At 46.3% G+C, this 17,437-nt stretch overlaps 1 protein-coding gene across 1 annotated transcript; it reads right to left on the bottom strand.

The window, feature by feature from the left end:
- Positions 1-666: 666 nt before the first annotated feature.
- Positions 667-12,899, bottom strand: LOC139343948 (trafficking regulator of GLUT4 1). Its single transcript, XM_070981806.1, has 5 exons — positions 12,797-12,899; positions 5,964-6,234; positions 5,528-5,817; positions 4,989-5,121; positions 667-4,817 (listed from the first exon to the last, which is right to left on the bottom strand). Exons 2-5 carry the CDS (start codon positions 6,196-6,198, stop codon positions 4,801-4,803), a joined length of 675 nt encoding a protein of 224 aa, XP_070837907.1. The 5' UTR covers positions 6,199-6,234; positions 12,797-12,899; the 3' UTR covers positions 667-4,800.
- Positions 12,900-17,437: the final 4,538 nt, after the last annotated feature.

Consider the following 17,437-nt stretch of genomic DNA (forward strand, 5'->3'; position numbering starts at 1 on the left):
AGGATGTATTTCTGGCTGCGGTTCATCGTTTCCTCGTCAGTGTGCTGAACTTCCATAAACTGTCTTTGTGTCTGATGAAGTGAACGACGCTCACGACGGGACGCGCTCTCTCTCAGTGTGGATCAGCCTCATTCTAACTAAATGTTGTTGAACTTCTCATCCAGCAGCGAAGCAGTTTGAGACATTTCCTGTGATTTCAGAGCGTTTAGCAGCGTTGAGAGTAAAGTTTGTGCTGCAGAGCGTCAGAAAACACGTGACTGACCAGCACGTTTCCTCCACGACTGACTAAACCAAAGACCATTAGCACGCTCGTCAGCTCGGCATCGCTGGTACAACTTTATCCAAAACTAGACGTCCTGCAGGTATTTGACTCATTTCTGGCTTTTCTTCGTGGATTTTCTCTTTCCTTTACTCAATTTTTGGCTTTTACTGAAATATCTCAGCAACTATTGAAGTAAAATGAACATCCCTGATTTCAGTGCAGGACCAGGACCAGGACCAGGACCGGGACCGGGACCAGCCTGCGTGGTGCGAGTCCTAGATCAGAGAAACTGTGCTGACACATGAATGTAACGCCCCCTCCCAGCGCTGACACGAGTGAAGGTGTCACATCAACAAAGGTCGGGTCCCTCAGAGGGATTCATGAGCCTGCAGACGGCGAGGAGGTCGTATTTCACTGGGATTTATTCCCTTCAAACATGAGCAGATACTCAACATCAGTAGTCAAGATCAACAGTGTCTTTGATAAATGTCTGGTGTACATCAATACTCATTCTGGATGCTTCATAAAGCAGTCGATTTAAGGCATGCACAGGCACGAACAAGTCCGGCGTCGGAGCGATCGGTATCGTCGACTCATGCTTCATTTAAAAAGCAGTAGCAGGTTATACTGAGCGTCACATACAGATCATCATGTCAATACAAAAGAGACCAAGAGAGTGGGACTAGAAATATAAAAATACAAAGATCAGGGAATCAGGTGCCAAAAGAGCATTTACAAAAGAAATGAAAGGATGAACAGGAGTGAAAAACAACGATGAACACCATCGACTGATTTCCTGCTGCGGGCATCAAACGAGCGAGTGGCATCGATCCAGGACGGACGGCGGGCGGACGCCACACGATGAGTCCTGCAGGAGTTCAGCTTTTCCACCAGCTGTCACGTCTCTCTGCTGTCAGTCCACCAGAAGACCTTATGATGGACTGATGAGGAGACCTTATTGGACAGCTGGATGTCATCTTCATCATCCACAGAGGGAAACTTTGTTTTAGTCAGTTTGAGTAAAATGTGAAAACTGTTAAATCGTGTTGTCGAGTTGATTCGGCTAATTGTGTTTCTCTTCGCGTCAGCTCAGAGCAGCTCGGCGTTGGAGGACAAACAATAAGGACGTTAGCTCGTCGTCTTTGAGCTGCGGCCAAACAAAAATCTGTCTGACTCTTTTTTTGGGATTCTTTCATGAACAGATTAAAACAGATTTAATATGGAATCAGCTGTTAAATCCATCGATAACATCAAATCTCCTCAGTGAAAGACAGAAACAGGATTTCAGTAAACGTTTGAGCGGATTTCTAAATATCCTCCTCAGACCTGTACGTGTCTTCTCAGAGGACATGTCCACCATCTCACGCTGCGCTCAGACGGTGGAGATGTCCTCGTTCTTTGGACTTCTGTCCGGACGAATGACGGGTTTGTGATTTAATATCAGAACGTCAGCAGTGAATCAGAGCAGACGACAAAGAAAGCACGAGAGATCTAACAGTCGCTTAAAAAAGGTCAAAGGTCAACGATGTGATGCGTTCGATCAAACACTGGAGGCAACTCTGAGAGGTAGCGCAAGCAAAGTCCACACAAAGAGTGTGTACAAGTACACGACCACAGCAGCACTGAGGGAAGCGAGCGTTCGCGCTGACATCACGCGTTCTTGCATAATGTGATTAGTAAACAGGCATGCTACATACAGTACAGGAGAGGGTGGAGCGAAGGTGTGGGCAGGGTGGAGGTGACCCCCCGTCCTCTCCCACCTCTGAGCCTGACCTCACCTGACCTCACCTGACCGCAAAGTTCAAACGTGTTGCCGCTTCGTCTTCGCACCGCGGCGTCTAGAAAACCCTGTTTTTGTTTTTTTGTTAATTTTTTCATGTGCGCTCTTGGCAGCAGGTTGAACGTGAGTCAGTTACGTCTCCATGACAAGGCCAAGAGAAAAGGAGCCATCTTTAGTGGGCGGACGCGTTTCTCAGAGTCTATTTACAAAGTGCTGCTCAGTTAGCTCGCCGGCTAACGAGGCTACAGTCAGAGTCCTGTAATAAATACTGTAAACATGCACAGGTTATAGTCGATGAAGCTCGGGGGGGGGGTTGGGGGGGCTGATCCTGTGCAGGCTGGCACACACTCAGGTGTTTGGCACAGGTGTTCTATGTAGAAATCAAGCAGCCAGCAAACCCTAAACCGCAGCAAAGTGTGTGTCCAACGTCGAAGCACTCAAATGTTCTCTTAGACGTCCACAGCCGAGCACACGCACGTCCACGGCCGAGCACACGCACGTCCACGGCCGAGCACACGCACGTCCACGGCCGAGCACACACACGTCCACGGCCGAGCACACACACGTCACCTGTGCTGGAACACACTCGGCCGTCGCCCACAGAGTCAGAGAGCCAAAGAAAGTTTCTGCTGAACGTGAAGAAGCCCACTCAGACCTCACTGATCTGACTGATCTGTGGACGCTGTGATCAAACGGTCCCTTTGACTCAAAGATGGACAATCTCTGTTTGAACCGACGCTGTGTGGACGGACGCCAGAGAGGTCAAAGGTCAGCAGTTTGACTGAAGATCTGAAGAGGAAGCAGAACGTCCAGGTTCAGACGGCAGGACAGCTCGTCCGTCATCACTCTGAGAGGTTGACCTCAGAGGGGCGTCTGTCTCTGAGGTCAGGGTCAGGGTTTAATGTTTAACATGAGAAACACCGTTTCCCATCAGCCCCGGTCATTAGCGGCCCGAACATGAGGGTCGACAGACGAGTCGAGTGTCTGTGGTGAGTTCACGTCTGCAACAGCAGGGACGACTGAACGCTGAGGATTACAGAGTACTCAGCGTCTACTCTCGGCTAAAGTACTGCGACTCCAGACAGAGAAAATTAGCATCTAGTACAGAAGTACCCGGGCAATAAAATACTCAAAGCACGAGTTGCGCTCCGAGATTCTGTGTCGGGTGTGACGCTGATAAAACGTGAAGGCTGAAGTTATTTTTATGTTTGGGAAACGGACCAGCAGCTAGCAGAGAAGGTCGCTATGGTAACGTGAAAACGAACATTGCTAACGTTAGCTGCAGCAGCTAACTTCAGTGTGCTTGTGGAGGTTAGACGAGGAGGCGCAGGAAGCACGTCGTCGTGTTTGTCACGTACGAAAACTGTGACCAGAGATTGTCGCCAGAAGCTGCCTCTTCTTCTGGGTTTTGCTTCGTTGTCGTCACTTCCTGGTGTGGACAGGTGCTTCTGTCCAGCGCTCTGAGGAGCTGCAGCGAAGGTTTAAATGGCAAATATGGGAAAATGAAAACTACAATACTGGCTCAAAAGTACACGGGAGTAAAGAGTAGAAGTACAGTTTACAAAGAGGAACATGAAAGTACTCGTTCTGTGTGTAATGCACATGAGATGGAGGTCAGAGGTCATATCATGGAATATGTATGAAAATATATTCGTTTAGAGAGTGATGCATGCAGATTTTTCACGAATGCAAACAAACTAACTGCTGACTGACTGTTTAATATCATCAAATCTCACGTTCGGACTCAAACCAACAGTGAAAGTATGTGCTAACGTGTTCTCGAGCGTCCTGCTGCCACAGACACTCCCTGCAGCGCAGCGCGTGGATTAATCCGCCGCTGGAAATAGTCCCTAACAAATGCACTGCTTCCTGTCCGCTAGCTAACTGCTTTGCTGATTATTACGGAGCCTTTTTTAAACATGAATCTAAATATGTGTGAGGTGTTTTTAACCAATGGGCTTCGAGGCCCACAGACAGGAAGTGGGAAGAACACGCTGTTGATTTGAATCTGCACGTGAGATCTGCTGACAATAAGAAACGTGGTGCGGGCGGCTTCGTCCTCTGTGTGAAGCTGGAGCTCAGGAGGATCGATGGAGGAAAACCTCAGCGTCAGATTGAGTCTCAGACGTTGGTGGAGCAGTTTTAGAGCAGAGACGTGAGGGCTGGAGCTCTGTATGACCGCCATGCAGCAGCAGCAGCAAGGGCGTGTCCACCTTCATGTTTGTGTGTGTGCTTCTTAAACGCCAACAGGAAACGTGGACGATGAAACAATCCACCAGCTTCTCCCAAAACTCTTCCCAGGTCAGACAGTTTGTCTTCAGTTCACGCTGAACCATCACAGCAGCAGCATCTCCCAGTTTCTGCTCAGCTACGACCCAGATTCGAATTTTTTGGCATCAAAAAGTGAAAACCACGCCCCCCAAGTCTGCACCATGACTGGACCACAGAGACTGACGTGGAGATCAGGAAAATCCCATGTCCACAGAGGCCAGAGATCGATGAGAGGAGGAGGAAGCGAAGAGCTTCCTGTCCATCAGGCGTCGTGTCAGGGGTGGGCGGGTGGTGGGTTGGGTGGTGTCGGAGGTAGAGCGTCAGGCAGACCATGCTCGTCGTGCAGCAAGAAACAACAGCAAAGTACAGGAACAGATTTGTCTTTGATCCGGTGCAGGCGCTTGAAAACAACAGTGCTTCAGGAAATCGGTGTCGCGTTGGTCAGATGTCGTCGTGAAGTCGGTCTCGCCGTTTGGGCCCATTTTAATCAGGACTTTAATATCACTGGAGACAGAAGGAAGACAAAGACGTCTTTATCTGGACAGCAGGAACTCTAAAACAGGTTGATTTTACATGTCTCACTCAGTGCAAACATCATACAGCCTCCATGAAGAGCTGGAAGCAGCTGATACACAGTCTGAATCTCCAGGGAGACGTTTATGGGATGTTACTTACACCCCCAGTTGAGAGCGATGGTGGCGGTGATGATGGCGATGCCTCCCAAGATGGAGACGACGGACAGAATCATGGCGTTGCGGCCCAGACGGCGTGCTCCGTCGACGTTTCCTTGCTGCAGGCTGTTCCGGGACTGAACCGAGTAAAAACAGAGTGATCAAAACTCAAACTGCCGACTTCTGTATTTACAGAACACCACTGAACATCTAGAACTCAGTTATGTAAAGCAGTTCTGAGCACTCGACCAATCATCATTGTTCATCCTCATGAAACAGGAAGTGGTGACGTAACTCACTGAGCCAGTTCACAAACTGCTGCATCTGAGCAGCTAAAGGCTAACATGCTAGCCAGCTAAAAGCATGCTAGCTCCAGTCTTAAAGCGTTAAGCACTGAGCTCACACGTCCTTTGAGATACTTCTCTGTCCCACTGGCTCATGGAGGTTTACAGATGAGCTGCAGTTTCATTCTTTCATGGTCTGATTAGCATTTGTCAGGTTTTCCATCTCAATTCCAACCAAAGACACAATCTGAAGTCGTACCATCACAGAGAAGGTGAGGGCTACGATGTTGATGGGCCACAGCGGGCAGAAGCAGGACAGGATGGCCAGGATCAGGTAGTCCCTCGGCTTGGAGCCGTCCACAGTGGCCTCTGTGATGGCGCTGGGCTGGCGGGTGAGCGAGGGCCGGGGTGAGCCCGCCGCCACCGAGCCGGACCGGCTGCCCAAACCAGGCCGACCGTTAGCGTGACCGCCCGGCTTGGCGTGCAGCTTGGGCGACACAGAGGACACTGTGGGAGACGAGTCGGCCCTCACGGGGCCGATGCCGTTACCTGGAGGAGAAGAGGTGAAGAGACGACTGAGTTTAAAATGAAATTAGAGCATGAAAAGTAAAAGCACTCGTTACTGGACTACTGAAAGGAAAGGTTGGTGTTGGACGGACGGAGGGTCCTGCTGGGGACAGGACAGGCGTATTTACTGGTCTCCATGTTGTCAGTGATCACTGTCAGGTGGTCCATGTCTTTGTCCTCTGTTTGTTTGGCACCAGGAGCGTCTGCTGTCGGGGGCGGGACTTGCTGGTCTACGCTGACTGGTTGAGACGTCACGGCGGCGTGGTCGGCTTCTCCGTCCTGCTGCGTGCTGATTGGCTGGTGCGGCTGCTGGGACTCCTCCATGCTGCTGGGAGGCTGGGCGGTGCTGGGACTGGCGGCCATCAGACGGCGAAGACAGAGCGAAGTGTTGAAGGGAAGCTGAGGGCAGGTGGCGATCTGAGACGGGTGGGAGACACGGAGACATTTATCACAGGACAGCTCGTGGATTTAAAGCAGCAGTGAAGAAGAATTCAGAAGCTTTACTGCAGTAGAAGTACTAATACCACACTGAAGTATGTCAAAGTATAAACCTGGACGAAGTCTGTAAGTATTATCAGCAAAATGTACTTAAAGTAAAAGTACTGATGTTGCAGTGAAATGTCTTTTCCACCTCAGCTGAACATTAAAAACGTTTTTTTTTTTTTTTTCTGCACAAACTGAAAATGAACAGAAAACGTGGACGGAAACGTCTCGTTGTGTTTCATGTTTTATGAAACGCGGTTCTTCATCATCGCTCTTTTGTTGTTTTTATGAAGGGAGTTTGGTGCACTAACAAACATCCTGCAGCAGCGACAGCTTACAGTTCAGCTTCGGTCGTATTCAGATGCTTTTCTTTGCTTAATAACTGCGCTGTTATTAAAAGCCTGAGTCGTGAGATGTGAGAGAGAATATTAAAACTTCTGCTCGATGATGAAGGAACATTATTACATTCTTCAGCCTTAAACCCGACTCAAACCGCACACGACGGCACGTCTGCAAGACGTCGACTGACAGCTGGAGCAGCTGCTGAAAGGCTCTGTGGTTCGATGGTTTTAAGGTGAATTCTCACACACCTCGGACATGAGCAACACCTCGCTTTCCAAAAGAAGAAGAAAGTTTTTGTTGCCTCGAGCACAAAATAAATAGAACGCAGGTCTGCGTGTGGGCTGAAGGTCGCTGATTTGTTCCAGTGACTCAACAGCTTCTCGCCGTGAGCTGCTGAGGTTTCCGGCTTCTGGTCTTTTGTGCAGACGGACACGAGCTCAAGAGGGATTTGATCCAAGTCCTACTGGTCACTGATGGAGTTTATTTGGACCAATGTGTCACCGGACGTCTCTTTAAACCAGAAACACTATTAAGCGATAAAACCAGGAGTCAGCTGCAGATAACAGTCCTGTTTCCATCACACCAGACCTTCATCACACCAGACCTTCATCACACAGACCTTCATCACACCAGACCTTCATCACACCAGACCTTCATCACACAGACCTTCATCACACCAGACCTTCATCACACAGACCTTCATCATGCAGACCTTCATCACACAGACCTTCATCACACCAGACCTTCATCACACCAGACCTTCATCATGCAGACCTTCATCATGCAGACCTTCATCACACCAGACCTTCATCATGCAGACCTTCATCACACCAGACCTTCATCACACAGACCTTCATCATGCAGACCTTCATCATGCAGACCTTCATCATACAGACCTTCATCACACAGACCTTCATCACACCAGACCTTCATCATGCAGACCTTCATCATGCAGACCTTCATCACACAGACCTTCATCACACCAGACCTTCATCATGCAGACCTTCATCATGCAGACCTTCATCACGCAGACCTTCATCATGCAGACCTTCATCACACAGACCTTCATCACACAGACCTTCATCACACAGACCTTCATCACACCAGACCTTCATCGTGCAGACCTTCATCATGCAGACCTTCATCACGCAGACCTTCATCACGCAGACCTTCATCATGCAGACCTTCATCATGCAGACCTTCATCGTGCAGACCTTCATCGTGCAGACCTTCATCATGCAGACCTTCATCACACAGACCTTCATCACACCAGACCTTCATCGTGCAGACCTTCATCATGCAGACCTTCATCATGCAGACCTTCATCACGCAGACCTTCATCATGCAGACCTTCATCATGCAGACCTTCATCACACAGACCTTCATCACACCAGACCTTCATCACACCAGACCTTCATCATGCAGACCTTCATCATGCAGACCTTCATCACACCAGACCTTCATCATGCAGACCTTCATCACACCAGACCTTCATCACACCAGACCTTCATCATGCAGACCTTCATCATGCAGACCTTCATCACACCAGACCTTCATCATGCAGACCTTCATCACACCAGACCTTCATCACACCAGACCTTCATCACACCAGACCTTCATCATGCAGACCTTCATCACGCAGACCTTCATCATGCAGACCTTCATCACACAGACCTTCATCACACAGACCTTCATCACACAGACCTTCATCACACCAGACCTTCATCGTGCAGACCTTCATCATGCAGACCTTCATCACGCAGACCTTCATCACGCAGACCTTCATCATGCAGACCTTCATCATGCAGACCTTCATCATGCAGACCTTCATCGTGCAGACCTTCATCATGCAGACCTTCATCACACAGACCTTCATCACACCAGACCTTCATCGTGCAGACCTTCATCATGCAGACCTTCATCATGCAGACCTTCATCATGCAGACCTTCATCACGCAGACCTTCATCACGCAGACCTTCATCATGCAGACCTTCATCATGCAGACCTTCATCATGCAGACCATGGTCACCTCATGGTTCACGTTGTGAAACATTGTGTCACAGTTTGCTTCGGTTTAGGCATCAAAACTACTTGTTTAGGTTTAGGAAAGGATCATGTTTTGGGTTAAAAATGTTCCTGTCACGTACGAGACGTAGATGAATTAGATGAATTCGATTTTTGGTTTCATGCAGGACATGAACATTGATGTTGTGATCAGCTGTTTGATGAGACGTCTGTCTCTCAGCGGGGTGGACATTATGAACGCCTCAGATCACTCGGGGACAGATCAGTTGATCTGAGCTGCAGCCTGGAGGACAAACAGCTTCTTAAGGAGCAGATTTTGGAGAAAGAACATAATGATCTGCCAGGACCTGATGGATGAGTCCAACTGCGTCCCCCTGAGGACGAGCGTCGTGCCGCCGCTTCGCTCTGTAAAAGCTGACAAACGCAGTCTTCTGGCACAGAGCTTCACTGTGTTGCTGTGTGTGGTGTTGCAGCATTTCTTCTGCTGCCTGAGGGGCTTTGAGCCGCCGTGTAATTTTAAACACGTTATAGGATACAAGCGTTCTTCCTCTGAACGTCCTCCATGTCTCTGACAGCTCTGAACTTCCTTTGACCATCAGGTCTCATCATGGTGGTTCCTGTTCATGTCACTTCTGTGAGTTTGGTGGACGGCTCCACATCCTACAATACCCATGAGCCTTGCTGTTGCCATGAGGAAGAAGGAGCCAATCAGAGCCCTAGCAAATCCAAAGTGTCACAATTGTGGCCAAACATGTCACCAAATCAGTTTTTCAACCACGTAACATTTAAGATCGTGAGTGGATCTACGAATTGAAGCTCTGTGATTGGCTGTTTCCCAGTGAAGTCGTAGTTTCTCGCTTTTAACGTCCACAAGCTTCTGCAGCTTTCCATACATTTACACCTCACTACACCTCAGAGGTAAACGTTGTACTTTTACTGCATTACATCAGTCTGACAGCTTCAGTTACTCTTCAGACTCCTCCCTGTCCAGTGAAAAGCTCGTATCTCCAGATGTGTTGATGCTGAATGTTTGAGCTGAACTGAAGGATGAAGAGTTCCTTCATGTCTTCTTCAGCTCAGTAAACTCTTTAAAAGCCTCTTGATCAGCTGAAAAAGCTTCATCACAAAGCTGAAAACAGCCTGTTTTTTCTTTTTGGAGATACGTGGTTCTGACAGGACGCCGCGCTGCAAACATGTGATGATCTTCTAGAATCTGAAGCATTGATGAAGATTAAAGCAGCAACAGGAGATGAAGGAGTTCAATGAGCTGAAACATCTACAGCAGTACTTTTACCTCAAGTGCTTTCAGCTGATAGTACTTGATAGTACTAGAAGGTGAAAGGATTTTAATGAAGTGCTGGAGGGGTGAAGGAGTAGGGGGCTAAACAGCCGACTCCCGCAGTAATTAACCTGCAGTTGCTTTTGTTCTTTTTGCAGGAAGTGGCAGGATTAGCGCCGGCTGCATCGAGCTGCGTCCGACACTTAGGAGTCAGGGGGGACATTAGCGGGAGGAGACGACCATTAGAGCCATCAGTGTGCTGTTTGTAGCTGTGCAGCAGCAGCGTAATGACTCGCTGCTTCGATAATGTTTATTTCATGCTGCGGTCAGAGCATCAGTCAGCTGATGTATTGACTTGATACAGACCTCTTATTAAATACTGGATGATGGCTGGTCAGCGTCATCAGATTCAGGGGTGTCATGCTGTAAAACCTGAAGAGTTTGAAGGGTTTGGATGGAGAGCTGATGGAAGAAATGACCAGATTTATAATGGAGATTTATGTCCTTATTTAGTCAGTTTTAACAATAAATAGCTTCCTGGATACTGACTATGTTCCAATTTTAGCCGTCAGCCTTTTGATCTAAAAGATTTTGCTGCAACATTGAGAATATTTCCAGGTTCTTCTAGAAATGAGCAGCAGCATGTTGAAATATGACAGAATAAGAACCAGAATCAAGACAAGGAACAGATTTTTATCTGACTGAAGTGAATCAGCTGCCCACAGAGCTGCAGGGCCGAGTTCAGGCAGTGGCATCAGAGCCGAGGGGAACCGAAAGTCCCACAAACAGGCTGCGTTTCAGCACGCTCAGACCACCTGTCAGAGGCAAACATCAACTTCCATGTCTTCTTGGCAGAGCTGCACACGAGCAGAAAACCTTCATTTATGCTGAGTTTGACTCTTGATCTCTGGTATATCTCACTGCACGCCGTCGTACTGCAGCATCGCAGCTAACTTGGCACGTTCAGGCACGCTGATACATCTCATCTTCACTGAAGGCTTCAAACTGACCGAAACTGACCGTGTGGCTTCTTCATGTTGGTGAGCTGCTCCACATGTTTACAGATCATCAGCAGCATCACTGAGCTCCATCACTGATCTGCAGACTTTGGACTTTTAGTGTAGTTTCGTGATTTCCTGAGAGATGAACTTTTAGCTGACAGATGGCTAACGTCTATCTGATGATGGGAAGGAACCAGATCCTCCAGCGTATGGTCTCATGACTTCACTGCAGATGTAACGTGAGTTGGAGCTGGTCCTCTGGTGTTTCTGCTGCTTTGGAGGCTTAGCGTTAGCCTTGTTATCCCACAGTCAAACTGGTTACTCTGTGAACATCACTGGGCTAGCTAGCTGGCCCTGCAGGCGCCAATGGTGCTTTTGTTAACATGCTACATGCTACATTTTGCCTGAATCTGTACATACTGCTAGTACAGCAGGTGGTTTCCATCACTGCCAGTGACTCAGTCCAAATGCAGAATCAAAAATCATGCCAAGGTTTTTGCACAGGGGGCTTGTGGATTCCGGAGGACCAAAGAGAACCTCCTCAGTTTTCAGTTTGTCCAGCATCTGAAAGTTCTGGGACATCCAGTCTTTCATGTCCTGGAAACAGTCAAACTGAAGCTGCAGTGACTGAAGGCTGTGGGATTATCGTGGGAGATGTATGTAGCTGGAAACAATGGAGGGAGGACCCAGAGGGAGGATCTATGGAGAGAAGAGCAGCAGTCCTAGAACACAGCCCTGAGGAACCCCACAGGAGAAGAGGGCTGAGGACAAAGAAACGTCCTCACACTGACAGAAAAACTTCAGTTTTCCATGTATGACTGAAAGCAGTTTAGGGCTTTTCTCTGGATCCCAATCCTCTGTTCAAGTCTGCCGATGTTCAGTTCAGGAGTCTAAAGTAATAAAACATTCGGTGCTATGGTTCAAAAAAGGTTCAAACCGATCCATGCAGACTGAGTGACAGGAAGAGGCATCGAAGAAGATGAGATTCACCTTCATCTCATCAACGAAGAGCCCGAGTTTCTGTGGACGGTCAGGGACATTGATGGCAGGTGGGTGGAAAGGACTTTGGGTCTTCAGCTGTTTGATACGAAGTTGTTACTTTCAGTCATCCATCAGTGGAAAACTCTTTAATAATATCTTTGTAAATGGAATATTTTTGTGTTTTTTACTGCCAATGAAAATAATCATGCAGCTTCATTCGACTGTCTTTCATGTTCTCCATTATTTCCCCGTGGAGGGAGGACGTGGTGTGAATGTTAAGGAGCAGACTAACCGGCCTCTCGCAGCGTTTTCTCGGAAACAAAGTGAAAATTCAAATATGACAGAATATTTCCTGCTTGTGTAGAAACACATGAGAATAATAAATAACATTTTGTGAAGCGGCAGAGCTTAAAAAACGGGAAGTGACAACCTGAAAGCAGCATTCAAACATATCTGATATGTAATTAACACACACTGATGCATGAGCACATTTCCATCAGTTCAGAGGACGTTACATTGACTAACATTCATTTCCTGGAGACGTACCCTGACTGTAAGCTTCACCCTCAAATTTCATTTACATCATGAGGACTTGTGTCCCCATAAGGACAGTGAGTCCCCACAATGTGGCCTCGTGAACATATTCATGTCCCCATAATGTGAGTAGATACTGATCCACACACACACACACACACACACACACACACACACACACACTGGCTGATGCACCAAATGCATCAAAGGCAGACAAAAGATGGAGCGTGATGCAGCTGAGCCGGGGAAGCCGACACACCCACCAGCACATGTTGGACTCAGCGACGTGAAATCCAAAGGTTTTCAGCCGCTCACTGAGCTCTCACCTGGTCCTAGTCTACAGGAAGCTGCAGGCTGATGTTCATGGTGTCTCTGCAGGAGGTGCAGGAGGTACAATCCAGTGGAGAGACGAAGCAGCAGAACACAGAAATCAACAATCAGAAGCAGGATTGAGGTTAAAACACGTGTCAGATTTTTAAAAGCTGCTGGAAAACTCCTCAGCCGTCGCTTTGCTTTCTTATTTTTATGTTTGTTCTGAGGATGCTGAGCGGAGAAACGTCGCTGCAGCAGCTCTGCTCTACTGCAAGAGGTAAAAAGGAAAGGGAGGGGTGCTTTAAGACAGTGTGTGTGTGTGTGTGTGTGTGTGTGTGTGTGTGTGTGTGTGTGTGTGTGTGAGCAGTACAGGAGCTTCTTTCCTCTCCATCTTCCAGCAGTGTGAAGCTGACTCAAGCTACAAGCAGTGCACAGTCAAAACTTTCAAAATAAAAGCCCAAATGTGAGTCTTTGATGAACAGATTTTTTGTGTGTGCATGAAGTTCAAACACATCATATAAAAAAGTGCATTTATACAGAACTTAACAAAGGACAAAGTAATAAGAGAGACAGAAAAAAAAGAAAACATACATGCTACATATGAATTTCACACACATTTACCCAAACTGAATAAGGTTAAACATAAAGAATATATTTATATATAAAAAAACTATTGAGCAATTTACAGCAGTGCAGTTATTTCGCAAGACATCGACACAAAACACAAAAAAGGCAAAAATATCCTGAATGAGACAAGAGAGACAAAAAGACACAATAAAAATAATGAACGCAGACGGTGCCCTTTGTAGGTAATGACTTACGCAAAGGAAGTCATTGTTATTGTTATTATGTATTTCGACATTAGAGGAGGAGAGTGTGTAGATAAGTGTGCTCATATTTGTTCTGGCTTTCTTTCTTAAATTTAGCCTACAAACATGTTACAAGAATACTCTTATTTTTGTGGAAACTCAGCCCATTTCCTGTATTGTCTTGGGTAAGTGTGGGTAACTTTCTACACCTTTTTCTGTCTCTGTCCTGCTGAGTTCCTGCTGACGGAGCACAATCCCAACAATGCACCAGTTACAGTTTGCACATTCGTCACTGGGAGGAATAATGAGAGATGTTTCTACTGATATTAATATTCTGATCATTCATATTCTGAAGAGGCTTTAATCGTGATATCCATGTCAGGATTCATGTTTAGTATCTGTATTAATAAAGTACACTTTGACAAACAGTATGAAACAGTATCACATAAAGACTTCCACTGAGAATGTTTTGCTCATTAATGTTTGATATTTTTAGTCTTTAGTGTTTTAGTGTTAGTGTTCACCCAAAGTGTCAGTATGATGGTGGAGAATTGAGTGTTTGGTGCCCTCCAGTGGTCTCAATAACACACTGATAACGTCTGTAAATCTTATTTAATATCTGTGTGCACAACATAAACCATAAAATGTATTGATTTACATTTTGGGGACCTTCAGTTTGTCCCCACATGGGCAGCGAGTCCCCAGAGGGTGACTGTGTAAGCAGATTTATGTCCCCACAGCGTAGGGAATACATGTACAATACACACACACACACACACACACACACACACACACACACACTCACACACACACACACACACACACACACACACACACACACACACACACACACACACATCACAGTGCTGTGTCAATCATGAGTTCGCTGCCCCCCAGTGGTCTCAGTGAGGATCAGCAGCTCTATGTTTTTTGACAGTTAGCTGAACTACGACATGAGCTGCTTCCTGTTTTCTGGTAAACGTGCAAACTGTCACTCGGCCAAATCTGACCCGATTCTGGATGTTTCGAGTCGTCAAACTTAGCGAGGATCCCGTTGTTTTGGAGCTGAAAAACAGTGAATGATGAGCCTTTCAGTCCATTTGATGACTCTGCATTTCATGTTGCCGCCCAATTAGCTGGAGCTACACAGCAGTCGAGTGCTAACAAACAGCAAAAACTACCTGATAGTGGTAATACCAGAATCACTTAGTCATACTTCTAAATACATCACTTTAATCCTCTCTTTACGCATAATGTTAGCTAACATTTTAGCCTATGGATGCTAGTGACTACTCTATCAATGCTAGTGACTAGCCTAGGAATGCTAGCACCTAGCCTAAAGATGCTAGTACCTAGCCTAAAGATGCTAGTGACTAGCCTATGGATGCTTGTGAGCCTAGGGATGCTAGTGAAGAGCGAAGTCAGAGGTACGATTACAAACTACTTAGCTCGACATATTAATAGGCTAGCTCAGAGGGGGATGAGCTCTTTCTTGTAGCTGCACTGCTAGCACAGCTAAAAATGAGCCGACGTGAGTTTCAGAACATACTTTTGAGCCTGCCCTTTTGTTCTTGACCTCGTTTTTCAGCCGACAGACTGCCTGCTGTTATATTACGTCTACCCTCATAATGCATAGTTACTGCAGCTTTTACTGCCCTTTGCTTTGTGTTCTTCAGTTGGAAAGAGTCCACAGCTCAAAGAAGCACCAATGAAGCAACAACTACCCTCCGTTCAGCCACAGGGGGGATGTGACCACCAGAGGGCAGCAGTCCATTAAACTACAGCACCCGAGCATCAGAGTACAATGTCACAGTGCATCTTTGAGGAAAAGTCTCCATCTTCATGTGCTGTTTAAAAGTGTGTGTAAGATATATTTTGGTCTTATGCATCTTCAGAAACTCTCAAGTGGAATCAAATATGATGGCAGTGGTCATTATTTTCTTCTTAAATCAGTGTTCTCTTTCTAAAACCAAATACTATAAACACTCAGCAGGTACTTTACGAGAACTTTACGCCAAAACTAACTTTCTGTTTCTTACAGCCCTGATTCCAGAGCAGCTGTGATGCTGTTTAAAACATCAGTAAACAGACTGTGACCAGCTGATCTGATCCTCTCTGACACAGACTGACCTGAGAACAGCTCAAAGTCAGTACACTCCAACATGAAGCATGAACAAAGTGCTCTGTATAAAAGAAGAAAGTGTGAGACATTGCCCCTAGGTGTGAGTGTGAATGGTTGTGTGTTTGTGCCCTGCGATCGGCTGGCGACCGGTCCAGGGTGTACCCCGCCCCTCGCCCGTTGACAGCCGAGATACCCTGAAAGGGATAAGCGGCATAGAAAATGGATGGATGGATTTTTATAAGTACATGTAAGTAGTGCAAGTGGCATGAAGTATTAGCAGTATAAACAGTATGAGGTGGGTGCAGGTAGAGCAAACCATAAAAACATGTGCAACAGGTCGTAAGTGGCAGTGCAGTAAAAGTAAAAAGTATAAGTGATGTATGCAGATAATAAAGAGATGACCTGTGAGGAAACATCATTGTTTCATTGCACTTTATCCAGCAAGGCAAATTTATTTGTATAGCACAATTCATACACTAGGCAACTCAAAGTGCTTTACAGAAGCATAAAAATACATTGAAATCACACATTTCAAAGAAAGAAAGAAAGAAAGAAAGAGAGTAGAAGAGAATAGAAAAATAAAAATAAAATACAATTAAAGGAAAATTAAAAACAGAAGCCAGTAAAAGACAATAATTTAGCATTTAGAATGATTAAAACCATTGAGCAAATACATTTAGTTTAAGTAAAAGCTGTAGCAAATAAAAATGTTTTCAGCCCTGATTTAAATGAGCTGAGACTTGGTGCAGACCTCAGGTGTGCAGGGAGAATGTTCCACAGGTGAGGAGCATAATAACTGAAAGCTGAAAGCACTTTAGGCATTCATCTTTATATTATTTTAAAAGTACGGTAAGTCAGTGAGCTGCTGGCTAAATGCATAGTTCAAAATCACATCACAGCATCATGAAACTGAGAAAATTATGACTAAAACATTTGAATAAAATTAAACAGAAATCTTGACGAAAACAAAATAAAAGACTAAAATGTGACTTAAACCAGACCTTCAGTCAAGTGACTAAGACTAAAACTAAATTTGTCAACATTAACACTGCACTAAAGCATAAAATGACAGATTCCCAGAGTGTCCCTGAATGCAACAAATGATAAGGACACATGCAGCTATTACAAAACTGAGGTGTCCAATCTCTGATTCCAGAACAGCTGTGACGCTGTTGAAAACATCTGTAAACCTGAACGTGACAGCCTGCTGATCCTTTCTGACATGAAATCAACTGAAAACTACGGTGGCCCTCAGGGTCAAAACACAGCATTTCAGGTTCCAGAAAAGGAGGGACAGCGCTTGTTTGTGATTGGACAGAAGTCTTGTCTCTGTCTGTTTCAGAGTGTTTAACACTTGAACTCATCATGAGGCGTTCAGTGTTCAGACTTCTGCTCTGACCGTCAGCTCAAAGTGTGCAGATGTTTGACAGATGTGCTCGGCACCTTTTCTCTCATGACTGGTTCCTCCTGCAGCTGCAGGCTGTGAAGTCTGGATCCACCAGCAGGAGGCAGCAGCGCTCAGACATCCACAGATTTCATCCACAGACTTCAACGAAGCCTTGAGGTCCTCCATATTTCACATTACAGGAAACACACTGCGCTTTTTCTCAGAATTTAACCATGTGAGGCACCAGACTGGTTCCCAGCTGGTCGAGGAGTTTACCATCATCAAAGCTGGACTGGGATCCAGTAAAACCCACCTCCCCCAGTGCA

This window comes from Chaetodon trifascialis, chromosome 15 (genome assembly GCF_039877785.1).
Source record: "Chaetodon trifascialis isolate fChaTrf1 chromosome 15, fChaTrf1.hap1, whole genome shotgun sequence".
In the NCBI taxonomy this organism is placed as follows: Eukaryota; Metazoa; Chordata; class Actinopteri; order Chaetodontiformes; family Chaetodontidae; genus Chaetodon; species Chaetodon trifascialis.

Coding starts and splice junctions, on each gene's coding strand:
- LOC139343948 (XM_070981806.1), bottom strand. CDS start 6,198: ATGGCCGCCAGTCCCAGCACCGCCCAGCCTCCCAGCAGCATGGAGGAG. Junction 5,818..5,963: donor CACTGACAACATGGAGACCA/GTAAATACGCCT, acceptor CTTCTCCTCCAG/GTAACGGCATCGGCCCCGTG. Junction 5,122..5,527: donor CCCTCACCTTCTCTGTGATG/GTACGACTTCAG, acceptor TACTCGGTTCAG/TCCCGGAACAGCCTGCAGCA.